Here is a 20,759-nt window from a genome sequence, read left to right as displayed (position 1 = left end):
ATGTATATACCTATATATAAATAAAAATAATTAAAAAAAATTATATACATATATATACACACATATATATATACACACATATATATATATAATAATTCTACGCATATATTTATGTAATAATTTTACATAATTAGGTCATTTTATTAATTACAATTTGCAGGACCTGCCTGCCAACCCAGGCCAAAAGTTCAGGGAATTACATTGTCTAGCACTATATTTAACTCTGTAACTTTCCAAGACACCATGAAACCTGTACATGGGGGGTACTGTTTTACTCGGAAGACTTCGCTGAAAACAAATATTAGTGTTTCAAAACAGTAAAATATATTACAACGACGATATCGTCAGTGACAGTGACATTTTTTGCATTTTTCACACACAAATGGCACTTACACCGACGATATAATTGTTGTGATACGTTTTACTGTTTTGAAACACTAATATTTGTGTTCAGCGAAGTCTCCTGAGTATAACAGTACCCCTCATGTACAGGTTTTATGGTGTTTTCAAAAGTTACAGAGTCAAATATAAGGTTTGCGTTTCAGTTTTTTCACATTAAAATTCGCCAGGTTGCCTTTGAGACCGTATGGTAGCCCAGGAATGAAAATTATCCCCATGATGGCATACCATTTGCAATAGTAGACAACCCAGGGTATTGCAAATAGGGTATGTTCAGTTTTTTTAGTAGCCACTTAGTCACAAACACTGGCCAAAATTTGCGTTCAAATTAGTTTTTTGCATTTTCAAATATTAACACTAACTTTGGCCAGTGTTTGTGACCAAGTGGCTACTAAAAAAGACTGGACATACTCAATTTGCAATACCTTAGGTTGTCTACTTTTGCAAATGGTATGCCATCATGGGGGTAATTCTTATTTCTGGGCTACCATATGGTCTCAAAGGCAACGTAACCAATCTGGCGAATTTCAATGTAAAAAAACTGAAATATGTAACACGCTATATTTGACCCTGTAACTTCCCAAAACACCATAAAACCTGTACATAGGGGGTACTGTTTTACACGTGAGACATCGCTGAATACAAATATGTGTATTGTATTGCAGTAAAAGCAAACAGTATTATGACATTCACAGTTAGAATGTCACGTAGAACTAAAAAAATGTAAAAAATTCTTATTTTCTCCCATTTTTTAAATATTTTTTTCATATTAAATTATGTTCCATACCTAAATATTTGATGTTAAACGAAAGCCCCGTTTCCCCTGAATAAAATGATATATAATAATGGGGGGTGCATTTAATATGAAAGAGGTGAATTATGGTTGGACAGACATATAGCGCAAATGCCAGGTTTTGTTTACGTTTTTTTGGATCACAACTTGTACATTTGGCTGCGGTCTTAAGGGGTTAAACCCCTTTTTTATTTGGCTGAAGGTAAACATGTTTGCATGAAATAAAACTTTAATTTAAAGGTAAAAGTTTTAATGTCCCTTCTCACAATCATGGTGAAGCGGTCAGGTAGGGTTTATGTATTTGAAGGGGGGTGGCTAGGTAATGGGGCACCCTTAACCATACATCTAGTGGCAATGGCAGTTTTGGTGTGTGTATAATTGCCATAAGGTTAGGTAGAGACCTCCTCAGACAACTACTATTGGCGCTCTCATCCACCATCACTGGTTGGGGATTTTGAGCCTTTTTACAAGTCACATCCCTATAGGATGGGGTCTTTCTAGCGCCTAGGTAGGAATGGCTGGTGGAAGCATGGAGAGTTTTAAAATCTCGATTGTAGTAATATGGTGGTCTTATTAACCTCCATAGGGATTATTATTTATTTTTGCTTTTTTAATGTAGCAATTGCATAGCAAGAACTGGCCAGCCACAACATAGTTAACCCGCACCATTGCTGAGGGGTTTTACAATTTGCCCAATATTTAATGAATAACCTTGTTTGACTTAAACTACTGATAGACCAGCAGTGATGCAGAGTGTTTACTCTTGCTTTGCTAGTGTAGGATGGGAGATTGGTATTTATTCTAGTTTGATACTAGGTTAAGCTTTATGCTATATCTAGCAGCTAGTACTGCCATCGCACTTGTGAGAACTTTAAGTGGGAAATTGGAGATTGGCAGGGATTTTGTCATAAGTCCTAGCTTGAGATTAGTTTACCAATGTACAGTTGTTAATAGTTATTTATTTATTTTTTGATAACTGTTTAAAGGATGAGAAATTCTTATTTTGCGGACTGCGGTATTAGGGGGAAAAACTTTTTAGCTAGCATGGGTCTCTGATTCTAGTGTGAGACTAGATTACAAGTATAAAGTTGTTAAAAGTATTTTTTATTTTTTTTGTTAACTTTTGGAAAAATATATATTTTTTTTCTTACTGAAGCAATCATGCTATGATAGTAAATCCACCAAGCACTAACCCATTTTGCAACACAAACACCTATTTTTGATATTATTTTACACATGCACAATCATTTTTATACTTAATTTACTGTAATAAAGACAAAACAGAGCATCATCCTCAATGTTTAATCCTAATGTCAAGGAGAGCAAGGTCTAAGAAGGGGTTGTATTCCCCAATCCACCAATAATGCCATGGCCTCTGAGAGTCTGACCACCTCTTCTTTGGTAATGAAGACTGCTGACACCTTCCTCACCACTGCCTCCACCACCATTGCTGCAGCCACAACAACTTCCTTCACAACTACCACCATAAATATCATTCAGCCTCGGGATAGTGTATTAGCAGCATGTCTTCTAAGTCTGGTTTACCACCCAGGAGGTAATCAGATTTTTCTCAGCCGTTTCATGCTGCCATAATTTCTGCTGCTACTTCAATTGCCACTGCACTTTCTTCAACCACAACCAGTTCACGTTTTACAGATTCTGTGTTTTATGGTGCACAGACTAAGGAATTGTTAAAACCAGAGGAATTGCTGTTGCTGCCTGTATTACCCCCTATTTTTTGTTGCCCCCACCTAAGTAACAACTGAAGGAGAGTTCAAAAGAGTCTTTATTTGTTTAATCAGTTTCACTCTTTACTGAAGAGATATAACCAAATACCCAAGTAGTGTCCCCAATGTCTGATCTTGGTGGTGGTGGTGGTGATGGTGGAGATTAATCTAGTGATGATGTTATTCTTTTCCCCACCACTCCAGACATTTTATTAAGTCTGTCCCAGGAAGAAATTGATATAGAGCAATTAGAAGATGAGGGTTAAAAGAGCATGGGCAGTAGTCTACGATTTTCTGCACTTTCTGTGCATTCAACACTTTGTCCATCTATGTCTACAGTATAATCACCTCATTTGATGGCAACAGTTGGAGCATCATCTCCTATCAGTTCCATAATTAGCTTAATCAGTGAGCTACAATACCAATGGTTGTGGCTAGTAGATGATGCCAAAGTAAACGTTGTGATTACTTTAAGAGCCTCCTAGAAGAGCCACTTCCAAAAAGTAGATTGTTTGGCAAGGAGGTGAGTAGGCTCAGAGTGAAGGGTCATCTCACTAGTGCCTGTCTGAATTATGTATTACTGAATGAATAATCAGAAAAAGAAGGTACTCATGTAGGCACCAGATCCATTAATGCTGTATCTGATTCTGCACAACCAACCACCACCATTGGTACCTCTTCACTACTACTGCCCTTAGGCAGAGAAGGGGGATGTTGAGCCTAGTGCCACAAGGCAACAGGGACTTCACACTCTTGACCATTTTGTTAAATTTCAAGTCAGGGACATGTAAAAATAGTAGTCTAAAAAATTACCCAGCTGAATGCCCAACTGATATTTCCATGATAGAAGCGATGTAGCTGATACAGGCCCTTGTTCCGCAATATGTATATTAGTACTTTGTGATTCAATTTCATTAGGAAGTTAGTCCCATCACTGTACCAATCAACTAGTGAATAAGTAGCAGGTTTAAGGCTGTAAGTTAGTGGGTGCAATTCACCACCAATTTATTGAATGCTACTAGTGGTAAGCATGCCTTCCTCTCCTTGAGACAAATGGTGTAAAATTGGCTGGGGAGCTGACAAGCACCAATCTGCATGTTGGGTTTGCATCACCGATGGAACTGCTAACATGGTCATAGCTCTTCAAGATAGTTCTTCACTACATTTTGTGAGAACCCTGACAATTAGTGACAGAGTGAGGGAGGGAATGGGTGACACAGTTACAGAGGGAGGGGGTGACTAGTGACAGAGTGTGGCAGTGGGTGACTAGTGACAGAGGGAGGGGGTGACACAGTGACAGAGTGAGGGAGATGGTGACTAGTGACAGAGTGAGGGAGGGGGTGACTGTCACTAGTCACCCCATCCCTCCCTCTGTCACTAGTCACTCCCTCCCTAACTCTGTCACTAGTCACCCACTCCCGCACTCTGTCACTAGTCACCCCCTCCCTCTGTCACTGTGTCACCCATTCCCTCACTCTGTGTCCCTCACGCTAGTCACCCCTTCCCTCCCTTACTCTGTCACTAGTCACTCCCTCCCTGTCACTAGTGACTCCCTCCTTAACTCTGTCACTAGTCATCCCCTCACTCTGTCACGTGAGTGGGTGACTAGTGACAGAGTGAGGGGATGACGAGTGAGGGAGTGGGTGACAGTGACAGAGTGAGGAAGGGGGTGGGTGACTAGTGACAGAGTGAGGAAGGGGGATGACAGTGACAGAGTGAGGAAGGGGGTGGGTGACTAGTGACAGAGTGAGGAAGGGGGTGACTAGTGACAGAGTGAGGGGGTGATTAGTGACAGAGTAAGGGAGGGAATGGGTGACAGTGACAGAGGGAGGGGGTGACTAGTGACAATGTGCGGCAGTGCATGACTAGTGACAGAGTGAGTCACTAGTCACCCACTCCCGCACTCTGTCACTAATCACCCCCTCACTCTGTCACTAGTCACCCCCTTCCTCACTCTGTCACTAGTCACTCCCTCCTTAACTCTGTCACTAGTCATCCCCTCACTCTGTCACGTGAGTGGGTGACTAGTGACAGAGTGAGGGAGGGGATGACTAGTGACAGAGTGAGGACGTGACAGAGTGAGGGGGTGACATGGTGACAGAGGGAGGGTGACTAGTGACTGAGGTGACAAGTGACACAGAGTGAGGGGGTGACTAGTGACAGAGGGAGGGTGACTAGTCACATAGTGGCGGTGTGACTAGTGACAGTGAAGGGGTGACTAGTGACAGGGGGGGTGACTAGTGACACGGGGGGTGAGTAGTGACAGGGGGGGTGAGTAGTGACGGGGGGGGGTTATTAGGGACACAGTGGGAGGGGGGAAGGGTGATTAGTGCCTACCTTTCTCTCGGCTTCCTCCCAGGCTGCTGCTCCTTCCCCCTGCAGATCGGGCTCTGTGTGAGAGGAGTAAACAGGAAACCCCGCCTCTCCCATCACACAGAGCCGCGAGGGACAGGAGAAGGAGACCTGGCAGAGAGGAGGTGAAGCTGCCAGGTCTCATTTGAGGATGGGGGGGGTGACATGCAGAGCGGTAGGTTGTGGGGCCCTGCACTCCATCAGCGGCCCCACAACCTATCAATGAAATAGTTTTATTTTTTGCCGTTCCAGTTGGAGAGATCTCTGATCTCTCCAGCTGGAGCATGGCTGTGCGAGTGCGAGCGCGCCCCCCAGATGTTGCGCCCGGTGCGGCCAGCCCCCCCCTGCACCCCCCACGCTATGCCTCTGGTTGGAGCAGACATGTTGCCAGTGATCCATAAAAAAAGAAGTCTGTTTGCACTTTAACTTTGTGTCTGCCCTATTTTCTACTATCTAGCGATTTAAAGATAACCTTTCTTTATAGCGAAAGACAAAATATGTTTCTATGTATATACATTTGAGAGATAATTCAAAAGTACATGAAGCTAATACTTGTTTTGACTTTACCTACTGTAGATTCCTGTCGTTGACATGTTACTTATGTTAAAATATTTGTGACAGCTTCCAGCTGTGTTTCTATTTGATATAAAGGAACTGAGGTATTAACATTTACTTCTCTAGAGATGAGAGTTTCAAATTTAACATCTAGAAAAGTCTAATAAAAAAAAACACTGAATAGAGAATAGTTTTTAAGTTATTGTTGCTTTAGATCTCAAATATTTCATTTTAACTATAGATAAATAGAAATTATTGTAATTTAAATATATATATATATATATATATATATATATATATATATATATATATTGTTTGTAATTACATTCTGCTGCCTGTTTTTATTTCCCAAATAGTATATTCATTTGAAAATGTTATTTAAAAAAAATCTTTTTATTGATAGCTGACTCATTCTGGCAGTTTATTATTTAGTTATTAGTGGTACTTATAACGCGCCAACAGATTCCGCAGCGCTGTACAATTAGTGAACAGACTTTAGATGTAAATGTCTGATATGCCTATTGCAGATATTCAGCTAAATAAACTGATTTATATTTTCCCATAACATACACTAAAAAAAGCCAAAAACAGGACAAATATGTAGTTCTTAAACACAGGTCTTATATGTAAAACTATAAGCTGTTTGTAAGTGACAGCATCTCATCCAGTATAGTGAAATATATAAAATACACATTTAATAAGGATCTTGAAATGTATAGCATTATTTGTAACATGTTTCTCATTATGAACTGTATATTTCTTTTGTTTCAGATACAAAGCCATTGTAAATCCAATGGATATCCAAACAACAAGTGCTGTTTTGTGGACTTGTATAAAAGCAACTGCTATCTGGATCATTTCAATGCTTTTGGCAGTCCCAGAAGCTGTATTTTCTGAAGTGGCATACATCAATGGAACTGTCAACTCCAGCTTCACAGCTTGTATCCCATATCCTCAAAATGATGAGATGCATCCAAAAATCCATTCTGTGCTTATTTTTTTTGTCTACTTCCTTGTTCCACTTACCATAATAAGTGTTTACTATTACCATATAGCAAGAACTCTTATTAAAAGTGCACTCAACATTCCGGGGGAATACAGTGAACATTCCAGACGTCAGGTAAATCATAGCCTAATACTATTCTCTCTGTCTCTTTTTTAATTGCTTTAAGAGAACAGAGATTTATTGCCAAAGGTCTATTAAATCTATTTTAAGAATGTTTGAAGGCAAACCCAAGTGCTAACATAAGTCCATTTACATCTAAATTGGCTTTCCTGATGCTTAAATATCAGCTGCCAACTTTGTTATTGTACGTCAAGTTCTATAAATCATCAACTTAGCTATTATGTATAACTGCACATGCTACATTATATCCGTAAACAGAAGTTAAAAACTCCACTGTAGTACACTTTAAATCTATACAGGAGATAATGTGCCTCATTAAAATTTGTCATCCTTGTTAAAGAAGAGGAATATTGCATAAATAACTGCATAAAACATCCTGCATGATCTATGTCATTTTATTTATACTTTTAGGTTTTCACAATCAATTATATAAAGAATCACATTTATAATACAATGATATTGGAGTACACATAAGCAATTGGCCAGTAAATAACAGCTTCAGTTTAAGACTAGTGATGTCCCGAACGGTTTGCTGGCGAATAGTTCCTGGCGAACATAGCTTGTTCGCGTTCGCCACTGATGGCGAACATATGCGATGTTCGGTCCGCCCCCTATTCATAATCATTGAGTAAACTTTGACCCTGTACCTCACAGTCAGCAGACACATTCCAGCCAATCAGCAGCAGACCCTCCCTCCCAGACCCTCCCACCTCCTAGACAGCATACAATTTAGATTAATTCTGAAGCTGCATTCATTTTTTTTTATTTTTTTTTTGTATTATTGTTTTTTTTGTGTGTTTGAGTTTATTATACATTATCCTCCATAGCCAGTAACCTGTGTTTATTATACATTATCCCCATAGCCAGTAACCTGTTTTTATTATACATTATCCCCCCATAGCCAGTAACCTGTGTTTATTATACATTATCCCCCATAGCCACTAACCTGTGTTTATTATACATTATCCTCCCCATAGCCAGTAACCTGTGTTTATTATACATTATCCTCCCATAGCCAGTAACCTGTGTTTATTATACATTATCCTCCCATAGCCAGTAACCTGTGTTTATTATACATTATCCTCCCATAGCCAGTAACCTGTGTTTATTATACTTTATCCCCCGCATAGCCAGTAACCTGTGCTTATTATACATTATTTCCCCCACAGCCAGTAACCTGTGTTTATTATACATTATCCCCCCACAACCAGTAACTTGTGTTTATTATACATTATCCCCCCACAACCAGTAACCTGTGTTTATTATACATTATCCTCCCTGTAGCGGAGTGCAGTAGTATAATCCACGATCTCCACTGGTATCACAGGTAAATGCACAGTCAGCGCTAGAAAGAAAGACAATATCCCAATCTTCCCAATAACCGGACGAAACACAGTCTGGGAGTCAACTAACTGGCTTTATTCACAGGCTTGTGTATTTATACAGTTCCCCATGCAAGGGGTTTCCTCACAGATGTTTCAGGGGATTTATCTCATCATGCAGTATAATTCTCCCAACAGGCATTGCTGCACGAGAGGGATACTCCCACTAAAATGGACGGTTAAGTGGATTATCCCCTCGTGCAGCAAAACCGACAATTTACATTAAAATACATTTTCTGGGTTTTATTCGGTACATTGGCATAACTGAACGTTCGGTAGATAGCTGGGGTCTGAGCGCATCTTTTGTGAGAATACCGCTCAGCTCCCAGTTGAAATGACCGAACGCCGCAACAAATAAGGTTCTGCATTGAAGTTCCCCTCAATCTGTCGATTGCACTTAGGGGAACGATCCTACCGAACACCGGGCTGAACACCGCTGAAGAATAGAGAATCCAAGATGGCCAACCGCCGCATGGTCGGTAGTCGAACAACGGCCACCTAGGAGAGCCTCTAATTACCGATTGCAACATTGTTGCAATCGGTTAACAAGCGCCACACGCCTCTAAGTGTGTGGTCTATCAGGGGAGCCCGTATTCGTTTGACGAACAGCCCGGATAGCCTCTGTTCATCAAACGAAGCACTTGCATGCTGGTAGCTTACGGCTGCTAGCATGCGAATTACCATAGCCCAATACACATAGCAAAATACACATAGCACACAGCACAACTTACAGACAACCTTTCCTACATTATAGTCCAGAAGTGGCTTGGTTTGCCACACTCCCCATAGCCAGTAACCTGTGCTTATTATACATTATCCTCCCATAGCCAGTAACCTGTGTTTATTATACATTATCCCTCCCATAGCCAGTAACCTGTGTTTATTATACATTATCCCCCCCATAGCCAGTAACCTGTGTTTATTATACATTATCCCCCATAGTCATTTATCGTTAGACCTAGGCAGCATGATGTCTTAGGCCGGCCCAGAGAGTGAGTGAGTGAGTGAATAATATAATATATATGTTCAGAAACATATTAGTAATATATGTAAATCGGGTTCATGCAAAGAGGATGAAAAGGTATTAAAGAAAAACACACTTATTGCATCAAATTTACAAAGCCAAACTATTAAAAGCTTTCCTCATTTCTTTCTCGGGATGAGGCATATATCGGTTGTAGACTGAGGATTTCCATCTGCCCAATCTTTTAATAATATGCACTGGAGTGTCAGTGTTGAAGGAGACCAAAGCTGCCCCTATTCTAAATGAAAGACCCGAGACATGGATACAACCCAATCTTAGGAGTAGTGTTCTGATGTAGAAGATGAATTTAGCCGTAGTCAGAGGGATTCAGTGAGAGTAGTGGTGAAATGTGTGGGGCATGACTGAGTGTGGGTAAGTAAGAGTCAAGTATTTTAACTGGGCACTAGTTCTAGGTGGGATAAAGTGGTATAGCAGATGGATGAGTAGTTTGGTTCGTTTTAGAGGTTTGTAGAGAAAGTATATAGTGATTATGATTTTTAGCGATATCCAATATTTTTAAGGTGGTCCCAGTGCCACCACTCATATCTGGTGTCACAATAGCTTGCATTTAAAAAAAAAAACTAAAAAAAAATTTGACTGTGAAATAATAGCAGTCAGTTTCCTTCACACGTGTGCGTTTCAGGGCCTGCCAGGGGACAGTGTCACACCAGTGCAACTCATATCTGGTGTAACAGTAGTGTACATTAAAAAAAAAAAACTAGAAATTTGACTGTGAAATAATAGCAGTCAGTTTCCTTCACACGTGTGCGTTTCAGGGCCTGCCGTGGCACAGTGTCACACCAGTGCAACTCATATCTGGTGTAACAGTAGTGTACATTTAAAAAAAAAAAATACAGGGGTCTTGTTGTCACCTTTCGGGGACCCTTGGTGTTTTACGTGGCTGGGTGGAGGAAGAGACCTTCAATTACATCAGTGAGGACAAGGAACGGGACATGGCTAGCTTGGTATCCAACCTTGTTCAAATGGGGAGTTTGCGGTTGTGCAAATGGACTGTTTGCGGTTGTTTGCGGTGCGTTAATCGGGGAGTTTGGTCTGTCACTGTGAAGCGGGCGTAACCCTTACACTACCTGATCGATACAACATCATATCTGATGTTTTAAAGCACGTTATTCCATACAATTTAGGAATGTTAGGTGATTTATGCCCTTTATGGATTAAAACCAGACTCTGCATCAACTATGTAATTTTCCATGTGAGTTTTGCCATGGATCCCCCTCCGGCATGCCACAGTCCAGGTGTTAGTCCCCTTGAAACAACTTTTCCATCACTATTGTCGCCAGAAAGAGTCCCTGTGGGTTTTAAAATTCGCCTGCCTATTGAAGTCTATGGCGGTTCGCCCGGTTCGCCCGTTCGCGAACATTTGTGGAAGTTTGCGTTCGCCGTTCGCGAACGGAGAATTTTATGTTTGCGACATCACTATTTAAGACATATTTGAAGTGTTTAGTAGAGAGCATGTGGCTTATGTTAAAAGCAGCGACTGTATTAAAAAGACATTCTCAATACCACAACCACTTTATGTTTTTGAAATGGTTATAGTATAAGATAAGAACAAGTGTGGCGCTTCCAATAAAACACAAAGTGTAAATAGGTGTATCCCCAACACCTTAATAATCAGATAAAAAACAACAATGTGTACAAACACAGAGTAGGAGTGCACCCTTCAAGAGAAATACAGGTATATGATCAAATAGTTTAAGTTAATACTAATATGTATACACAATACAGATGGCAGGTGAATCTCAGCAGTGCCTAAAAAACAGTAATATAATACATAGTATGTGCTGTAGAATAAAAGTGAGTAATATATGATAAATGGTTACACTCACGAATTTCATTGTGTAACCATTTATCATATATTACTCACTTTTATTCTCTTTCCACTTCCACAGAGTATTTTTTTTCATAATAGAAGAAGCAATGACTATATCATTTTAGTGTAGGGGGGCTTAGCACTGTAAAGCACAGCAGTTTCTAAACTTTTTTTTGGAGGGACACTTTTTTTTCTTTTAAATAATAAAAAGTAAAAAAAAATACAGAAAAATGCATTGAATGTAAATTCTAGTCCATCCAGTACACCTATCTTTTCTTTAAATTAAATACATTTTGTGCTGCATGTTTGTCTAAATTATATTAATAAAGTTTCATGAAGTAATTAGCAGTGGCAACACAAGAAAGAGGCCAGGAATATTTTTCAAGATGAAGGGTGTAAGGGAGACTGGTTAATCAAAATATGATGATAATCAGCTGGGCAGCAGCATAACTATAGTGTTGACAACATTGCTGACAACCTAGGAAATAATGTATGGCACACCATCTCTTAAGAAGACAATTCCTGTATTATATTCTAAACTTCATAGGGAGGAGAAAAATATTTGAGTATTAGAGTGGCCGAGACAGTTCACACTCTTAGCAAACAGTCAAAGAAGAAGAAGCCAGATCCTGGAGTGTGGGAGCATTTGATCATGTAAGAGATGAGCATTTGGCAAAATGCAGGCTGTGTGGCAAGGATGTTAGCAGGGGAAACGTTTGGGGACATTTGACAAGCACAGGGTTGACCAATCATCTCCACACACATCACAAGGCTGTTTTCTTGTGGGAGGAAAGGGGAAGGTTCATCACCATCATTATCAGCAGCAGCACCAATACCCTCTGCTTGTGCCAAAAATGAGAAGGAAGCTCAAGGTGGTCAATATACAATTCCAGCATCTGATTGTTGAAGAATTGTAGCTGTCAGAGCCATGACAAGATTTATAGGCAATTTGTCATTTGCCATAACAACTGATATGGACTCTATCTCCCAATTATCACAAGCTTACCGAGACAACATTTAGCAGGAAACTAGTACCCTCTCTGTATCACTAGTGTGTATTAGTTGTAAAGGAGGAGCTGTCTAAGGCAAACATACACAGTGTGCACTGACCTTCGTGCTCCTATATTGCACAACACACTTTCTTGTCTCTAATGGTAAATTGGTTGCAGCCTAATATTCCCTGTCAAGCAACGGGCCCATAAGTTGAAATGAGTGGTGACAGTGCAGGGCTCATATATTGTCTGCTATATGATGAAGTTAAGGATCAGCAGCACAGTTCAGTTAATATTTAGGCAGCACTTATAGAAAAATATTTTTGAAAGGCAGCAGGTACAGTAGTTCCACTGCAGTGTGAAAGCTAGTCAAAAGTTGAGGGAGCATCAAGAAGAAGCAAGTTTACTGCAGCATTGTCATCGCCAAGATGTTGTGACACGGTAGAGCTCCACTTTGGTGTAAATGGAACTTCTCCTCAAACAGCAGAAAACATTAATTCTCATAAGAGATGTGCATGGAAGTGACATGTCCACCAGAGGGGAAGAATGTGAAGTTATAGGTCAGATAGTGGCAGTCTTACAGCCTTTCATTGATGTCACAGACAAGTTAAGTCAAACCATAGCATCCTTGTTCAGGTGACTTCATTACTCACACTCTTGAAGAACAAACTGGAAGCAAGCCTAGAGAGCAAATGGATTGAACTTGGATAGGGGCTGTATCCAGGTGTGGCAGCTCTTATTAGGAGGGTAAATGATGAAATGAAAGACTGCATGTGTGAAATGATAGACACCACTCCAAAGTCAATGCTGGCCAGCAATTTAAAATGGTAGACACCACTCCAAAGTCAACGCTGGCCAGCAAATGTGACCCAAGTATAAAGGACATCTGGCTTTGAGAAGTAATACCTTAACTATGTGTAAAGACAGACAGACAGGCCTTGTTTGGAGTATGGTAATGTTGCAGTGCTGCAGCCTGTCAAAAAGACGTGATTCTGGAGTAGGGAAAGGGTCCTGTGCCCTGCAATTTTTTCTTAAAGGACCACAATAGTCACCCAGACCACTTCAGCTCAATGAAGTGGCCTGGGTGCCAGGTCCCCAAGGTTTTAACCCGTAAGATGTAAACATAGCAGTTTCAGAGAAACTGCTATGTTTACAATGCAGGGCTAATACAGCCTCTAGCGGCTGTCTTACTGACAGCCGCTAGAGGCGCTTCCCCCAACGCTCAATGCAAAAATCGGCACATGCATTTGGCTCCACTCGGGAGCTGACGTCGGAGGGGGAGGAGAGGTCACCAACGCCGAGGGAGCCCGGTGCTGGATTAAGGTAAGTGGCTGAAGGGGTTTTAACCCCTTCATCGCAGAAGGAGGGGGGTCCTGAGGTTGGTGGGGACCTAAGGATAATATAGTGCCAGGAAAACGAGTTTGTTCTCCTGGCACTATAGTGGTCCTTTAACATTGTTGCAGAGACCCAATGTAAAAGTGACAGTCACTGCCTGTGCCACTGCTGTCCCTGGACTCACATCCGAATGCTGCTGCCCTGTTGTGTCTCTGAGTAAACTTTTTTCTTTCAGTCTGCCACTTCAGTAATTAGGTGGGTCACTTCCACAAACTGCTGATGTTCTGACTGTAAAGCACTGCATTTTTATGTTAACATTGTTGCAGGAACCTGATATAAAAAAGTGACTGCCACTGCCAGTGTCACCTCTTCCCCGTGCTCACATCCACACATAAACTGCATAGACTTTCTTTAAATGTAATATTTCATTATTTTTGCTGTATTTTATTTATTTCCTTTCTATTTGCATTAATCTTCTCTTGCAAATTCATCATTTTCATAAATTTCCATAGAAATAATGGTTCAAGTCATGATTAAACTAATAAGATGACTTTCATCAGCAAAGAATAGAGATAAGACCAAAAGTCGGCAAACATTTTTTTTCATTGTTTATTTTTCTTTTCTTCCAAGACATAAAAAAATCTTTAAAAACACAAAAAAAATGTTTTTCCAGCTGAATAATTATCATTTAGATGGGATCATTTTGATATTGATTAAATAACAGGCAATAATATTGCAAAAGGAAAATGAAAGATACTTCTAATGTGAAGTCACAGCACACGCACAATAGCAGATACCATCTTATCATGCTGTAAGCAATCATTGTTTGGTAGTGATGTCGCAAACGGCGAACGGGAACTTCCGCAAACGTTCGCGAACCGGCGAACCAGGCGAACCGCCATAGACTTCAACGGGCAGGCGAATTTTAAAACCCACAGGGACTCTTTCTGGCCACAAAAGTGATGGAAAAGTTGTTTCAAGGGGACTAACACCTGGACTGTGGCATGCCGGAGGGGGATCCATGGCAAAACTCCCATGGAAAATTATACAGTTGATGCAGAGTCTGGTTTTAATCCATAAAGGGCAAAAATCACCTAACATTCCTAAATCACAATGTATATGGATTGACACCTGACATATGACATATTGACACCTTGACATATGGATTGACACCTGTCCTCCGAGACCCTGATACACACTGACACAGAGCAGAATAGGGACTGTTCCCCCTACATAGGGTCACTTGGCAGATATGGATTGAACCTATCCTAAGGATCCCTGATACACACTGACACAGAGCAGAATAGGGACTGTTCCTCCTACATAGGGTCACTTGGCAGATATGGATTGACACCTATCCTAACGATCCCTGATACACACCGACACAGAGCAGAATAGGGACTTTTCCCCCTACATAGGGTCACTTGGCAGATATGGATTGACACCTATCCTAAGGATCCCTGATACACACTGACACATAGCAGAATAGGGACTGTTCCCCCTACATAGGGTCACTTGGCAGATATGGATTGACACCTATCCTAAGGATCCCTGATACACACTGACACAGAGCAGAATAGGTACTGTTCCTCCTACATAGGGTCACTTGGCATATATGGATTGACACCTGTCCTCAGAGACCCTGATACACACTGACACAGAGCAGAATAGGGACTGTTCCTCCTACATAGGGTCACTTGGCAGATATGGATTGACACCTATCCTAAGGATCCCTGATACACACTGACACAGAGCATAATAGAGACTGTTCCCCCTACATAGGGTCACTTGGCAGATATGGATTGACACCTGTCCTCAGAGACCATGATACACACTGACACAGAGCAGAATAGAGACTGTTCCCCCTACATAGTGTCACTTGGCAGATATGGATTGACACCTGTCCTCAGAGACCTAATTGTGTAATAATGGTAGTACTATTACCTATTATATAATATTGGCAGGGGCAAGGCAATTCTCTCTAAATAGATGGTTATAGGCAGAGAGTATGGAGACTGGAGTGATAAAGTGTCAATAAGGTGATATAAAGTTAAATGTATCACAGACACACAGACACCCTTTCTCTTAGCTAGTTTCCAGAAATGCTGGATAGGTAGAAGGGCTATAAAGACTCAGAGAGGTCTAAGAATAATCCTCTAAACTAGCCCTAATCTCCTTAAACACCTTCAAGGGTGTTCTAAGCTAAAGTTTAATCTAAACGTTTAGATGACTGCCTGATTTCCCATCACAGATGCTGGCTAGGAATAACAGTGTTCAGGACAAAGAGTGCGTCTAAGAGCCCATAGTGCAGTAAAGTGTCCCTAGTGAAGTGAAAAAGAGAATAACGAGCTGGCGCCCAAGAGAATAACGAGCTGGCGTCCTATCAGGGGATGTCTATATGGCATTGATTTTAGGAACCGGGAGATGGAAAAAGATGCTTGGTCGGTCCTCCTACTTCAAATTTGGGGCACTGCGCGTGCAATCTAATGTGCCACCAGATTGGAGTGGTGTGTTAAGTAGTAACTATTCCTATCAGTTTAATCCCTGTTATGTGCCTTTTTTTTGGTTTGGTTTTTGAAGCCACAGTGCAGCACCAGAGGGCCGAAAAATGAGGCATGTACACATGCCTGAAAAGTTAGGTATTGTTGCAGCCGCTGCTGTAGCAGCGGCCATAAAAATTTATGTTTGTTTCCCAGGCAGAAAGTGCCCTAAAACATTGCTTGAACCCTAGTTGGTGGCGGATAAGTCACACAAGTCAACCAGCATTCAGAGCTAAAATACAGCAGCGTGTGGACCATTTTTAGCCCAAGGCAGCTCATCTCATCAGGCCTTTTTTAGTCGAATGTATCGCCCACTGTCAGTCCCTTCGGGATCCATCCCTCATTCATCTTAATAAAGGTGAGGTAATGTAGACTTTTTTGACCTAGGTGACTTCTCTTCTCAGTGACAATACCTCCTGCTGCACTGAAGGTCCTTTCTGACAGGACACTTGAAGCGGGGCAGGCCAGACGTTCTATCGCAAATTGGGATAGCTCAGGCCACAGGTCAAGCCTGCACACCCAGTAGTCAAGGGGTTCATCGCTCCTCAGAGTGTCGATATCTGCAGTTAAGGCGAGGTAGTCTGCTACCTGTCGGTTGAGTCGTTCTCTGAGGGTGGATCCCGAAGGGCTGTGGTGATGAGTAGAACTTAAAAAGCTCTGCATGTCCTCCATCACCAACACATCTTTAAAGCAATCTGTCCTTGCCAGCGTGGTCGTGGGAGGAGGAGGATGACTTTCACCTCTTCCCCTGTTAGATTCCCGTTGTGCTGTGACATCACCCTTATACGCTGTGTAAAGCATACTTTTTAATTTATTTTACAAATGCTGCATCCTTTCCGACTTGTAATTCGGTAACATTTCTGCCACTTTCTGCTTATACTGGGGGTCTAGTAGCGTGGACACCCAGTACAGGTCATTCTCCTTCAGCCTTTTTATACGAGGGTCACTCAACAGGCACGATAGCATGAAAGACCCCATTTGCACAAGGTTGGATGCCGAGCTACTCATTTCCGGTTCCTCCTCCTCAATGATCTCAATGAAGGTATGTTCTTCCCCCCAGCCACGTACAACACGGGTACCAGATAGGTGACAACGAGCACCCTGGGATGCCTGTTGTGGTTGGTCTTCCTCCTCCTCCTCAAAGCCACATTTCTCCTCTGACTCCTCTTCCTCACAATCCTCTTCCAGCGTTGCCGCAGGTCCAGCAAGTGATGCTGATAAGGCTGTTTCTGGTGGTGATGGTGACCACAACTCTTCCTCTTCCTCTTCACGCTGATCTACGGCCTGATCCAGCACTCTTCGCAGGGCATGCTCCAGGAAGAAAACAAATGGTATGATGTCGCTGATGGTGCCTTCGGTGCGACTGACTAGGTTTGTCACCTCCTCAAAAGCATGCATGAGCCTACAGGCATTGCGCATGAGCGTCCAGTAACGTGGCAAAAAAATTCCCAGCTCCCCAGAGGCTGTCCTAGCACCCCGGTCATACAAATATCCATTAATGGCTTTTTCTTTTTGGAGCAGGCGGTCGAACATTAGGAGTGTTGAATTCCAACGTGTCGGGCTGTCGCAAATCATGCGCCTCACTGGCATGTTGTTTCGCCGCTGGATATCTGCAACGTGCGCCATGGCCGTGTAGGAACACTTGAAATGGCCACACACCTTCCTGGCCTGCTTCAGGACGTCCTGTAAGCCTGTGTACTTATGCACAAAGCGTTGTACGATCAGATTACACACATGTGCCATGCACGGCACATGTGTCAACTGTCAGGATCGGGACAGGGATCCAACACGCAGAGTACGAACAGGAGAGATGTACGTATACCGGACCTTAGAATGGCCGGACTAACGTAAGGAGAGAGCAGAGAATAGTCAGAGACAAGCCGGGGTCGAGGGAACGAGAGAACAGGTAAGCGAGAGACAAGCCGAGGTCAAAGGACACGAGAGGTAAACAGGAACGATAGTACAAGCCGAGTCAAAACCAAATAGAACAATAAACATAAGAGCACTGAGGAACCAGACAAGCTAGAACCACGACAGGGCAATGAACCATTACACACATCCCTCTTTTATACCCTGGTTCTTTAATTGATGACTCCGCCCTTGCCGAGCCCTGATTGGTTTTTCCGAACTAGATTGACAGGTCGGGATGTGATTGCCGTCATGACGTCGACTCCTGAGCGTCGTGTCATAAAAGGAAGCGGGACTCTCGCGGCCGGCGTGGGAATGACTATGAGAGCTGTGAGGATTGGATGAATCAGCCCCGCTGAGAGAACGGCCGTCGGGAAGTCTAACCTCCTCCGAGGTAGAGACTTCAGGTACCCTGACAGTACCCCCCCCTCAGAAACGCCCACCGGGCGGAAGGAACCGGGGCGGGACGGAAAGCGAGCATGAAAAGCCCTGAGAAGACGAGGAGCATGCACATCCTCCTGGACCACCCAAGACCTCTCCTCAGGACCATATCCTTTCCAGTCAACAAGATATTGCACCTTCCCCCAAGAAATCCGAGAATCGAGGATGGAATTGATCTCATACTCCTCCTGACCCTCAACCTGGACAGAACGAGGGGAAGGCACAGTGGAGGAAAATCTGTTACATACCAAAGGCTTCAATAAAGAAACATGAAAGGAGTTCGGGATGCGTAAAGCAGGCGGAAGAGCCAGACGATATGCAACAGGATTTATCCGAGACAGAACCCTGTAAGGACCTATGTAACGAGGAGCAAATTTCATGGAAGGAACTTTCAAGCGGATGTTTCTGGTACTCAACTATACCCTATCACCCGGAGAGAATACAGGAGCCACCCTTCTGCGTTTGTCAGCGTGTCGTTTGGACACCATGGAATTATGAATAAGGATTTGTCGAGTCTGATCCCACAACTTCCTCAGATTGGCAACATGAATATCAACCGACGGTATCCCCTGGGAGGGGGAGGCCGACGGAAGAACGGAAGGATGAAAGCCATAATTCATGAAAAAGGGGCTGGAACGAGTAGAATCGCAAACACTGTTGTTGTGCGCAAACTCCGCCCAAGGAATCAGACCGACCCAATCGTCCTGGTGTTCAGAAACAAAACAGCGCAAGAACTGTTCAACCTTTTGGTTGGTGCGTTCGGCAGCCCCATTGGACTGGGGATGATAGGCAGAGGAAAAATGTAATTTGATACCAAGCTGGGAACAGAAGGATCTCCAAAACCGGGAAACAAATTGGGAACCTCTATCAGAAACGATTTCAGAAGGAATCCCATGTAAACGAAAAATCTCCCTCGCGAAAATTTCAGCCAATTCGGGAGAAGAGGGCAATTTGAGCAGAGGTACAAAATGAGCCATTTTGGTAAACCTGTCAATTACTGTGAGGATAACTGTATGTTTTTTAGAAACCGGTAAATCAACGATGAAGTCCATAGCCAGACAAGACCATGGTTTCACAGGAATTTCTAGGGGGTGCAAAAGCCCACATGGAAGCGTATGAGGTTGTTTAGTCCTCATACAGACATCGCATGCCCCGACGAATTCCTTAAGATCCTTACGTAATGAAGGCCACCAGAAATCTTTAGAGATCAAAGAACATGACTTGCGTATGCCAGGATGTCCGGCAAATTTACTGTTATGAAAACACTGCATAAGTTCCAGTTGGAGTTTAGGAGGAACGAAGTAACGGTCCCCCGGAATAGGTCCGGGTGCCAGATGTTGTAACTTCTTGATCTCATCCAGCAACGGAGAGTGAATCTTAATGCTAGTGCTGGCAACAATATTACGCTTGGGAACTATAGAAGAAAAAAACATATCAGGCATAGTAGAAGGTTCATGTTGGCGGGACAATGCATCGGCCTTAGAATTCTTAGAACCAGGTCTATAAGTGAGAACATAGTTGAAATGAGTAAGGAACAAAGACCAACGAGCCTGCCTGGCAGATAATCGCTTGGCTTCCCCTATATATGACAAATTCTTGTGATCCGTCAAAATAGTAACCGGGTGTAAAGTCCCTTCCAACAAATGTCTCCACTCCTTCAAAGCCAAAATTACCGCTAACAGTTCCCTGTCACCAATATCATACCTGTTCTCAGGGACAGACAATTTCCTGGAAAAAAAACCACATGGATGCAGTGGTTTATTCAAACTTAACCTTTGGGACAGAATAGCGCCTACACCTGTCTCTGAGGCGTCTACCTCGAGTAAGAAAGGCAAAGATGTGTCTGGATGAACTAATATCGGTGCTGAGGCAAACTGTTCCTTGAGAGTACTGAAAGCAACAAGCGCTTCTGGAGACCATGTCTTAGTATCAGCACCCTGTTTAGTCATGTTGGTAATAGGAGCGATAATAGACGAGTACCCCTTAATGAAGCGCCTATAGTAATTCGAGAAACCGATAAACCTCTGAATGGCCTTGAGTCCCTTGGGCAATGGCCAATCCAAGATAGATTGGAGTTTAACCCCTTAAGGACCAAACTTCTGGAATAAAAGGGAATCACGCCATGTCACACATGTCATGTGTCCTTAAGGGGTTAACAGGGTCCATCTTAAACCCCTCTCCAGAAATAACGTAACCAAGAAAATTTACCTGAGATTGGTCAAAGCTACACTTCTCCAATTTGCAGTACAACCCATGCTGTAGAAGTTTATGCAATACCCTTCTGACTTGTTTGTGATGAATCTCGGACTCTTTAGAATGTTTTAGTATATCATCCAAATAAACTATAACACATT

General features: G+C 42.4%; 1 protein-coding gene across 1 annotated transcript in view; it reads left to right on the top strand.

Annotated features, from left to right (window-relative positions):
• The window catches only part of NMBR (neuromedin B receptor), a 421,697-nt gene that overhangs the window by 303,514 nt on the left and 97,424 nt on the right, over positions 1 to 20,759 (top strand). Inside the window, exon 2 of the mRNA XM_063443305.1 lies at positions 6,598 to 6,946. Coding sequence (XP_063299375.1) covers positions 6,598 to 6,946 — 349 coding nt within the window. The remainder of the gene's footprint in view (positions 1 to 6,597; positions 6,947 to 20,759) is intronic.

Source organism: Pelobates fuscus, chromosome 2 (assembly GCF_036172605.1).
Source record: "Pelobates fuscus isolate aPelFus1 chromosome 2, aPelFus1.pri, whole genome shotgun sequence".
NCBI classification, from domain to species: Eukaryota; Metazoa; Chordata; class Amphibia; order Anura; family Pelobatidae; genus Pelobates; species Pelobates fuscus.
The sequence above is the reverse complement of the archived record's forward strand: the minus strand, read 5'-3'. Positions and strand labels throughout refer to the sequence as shown.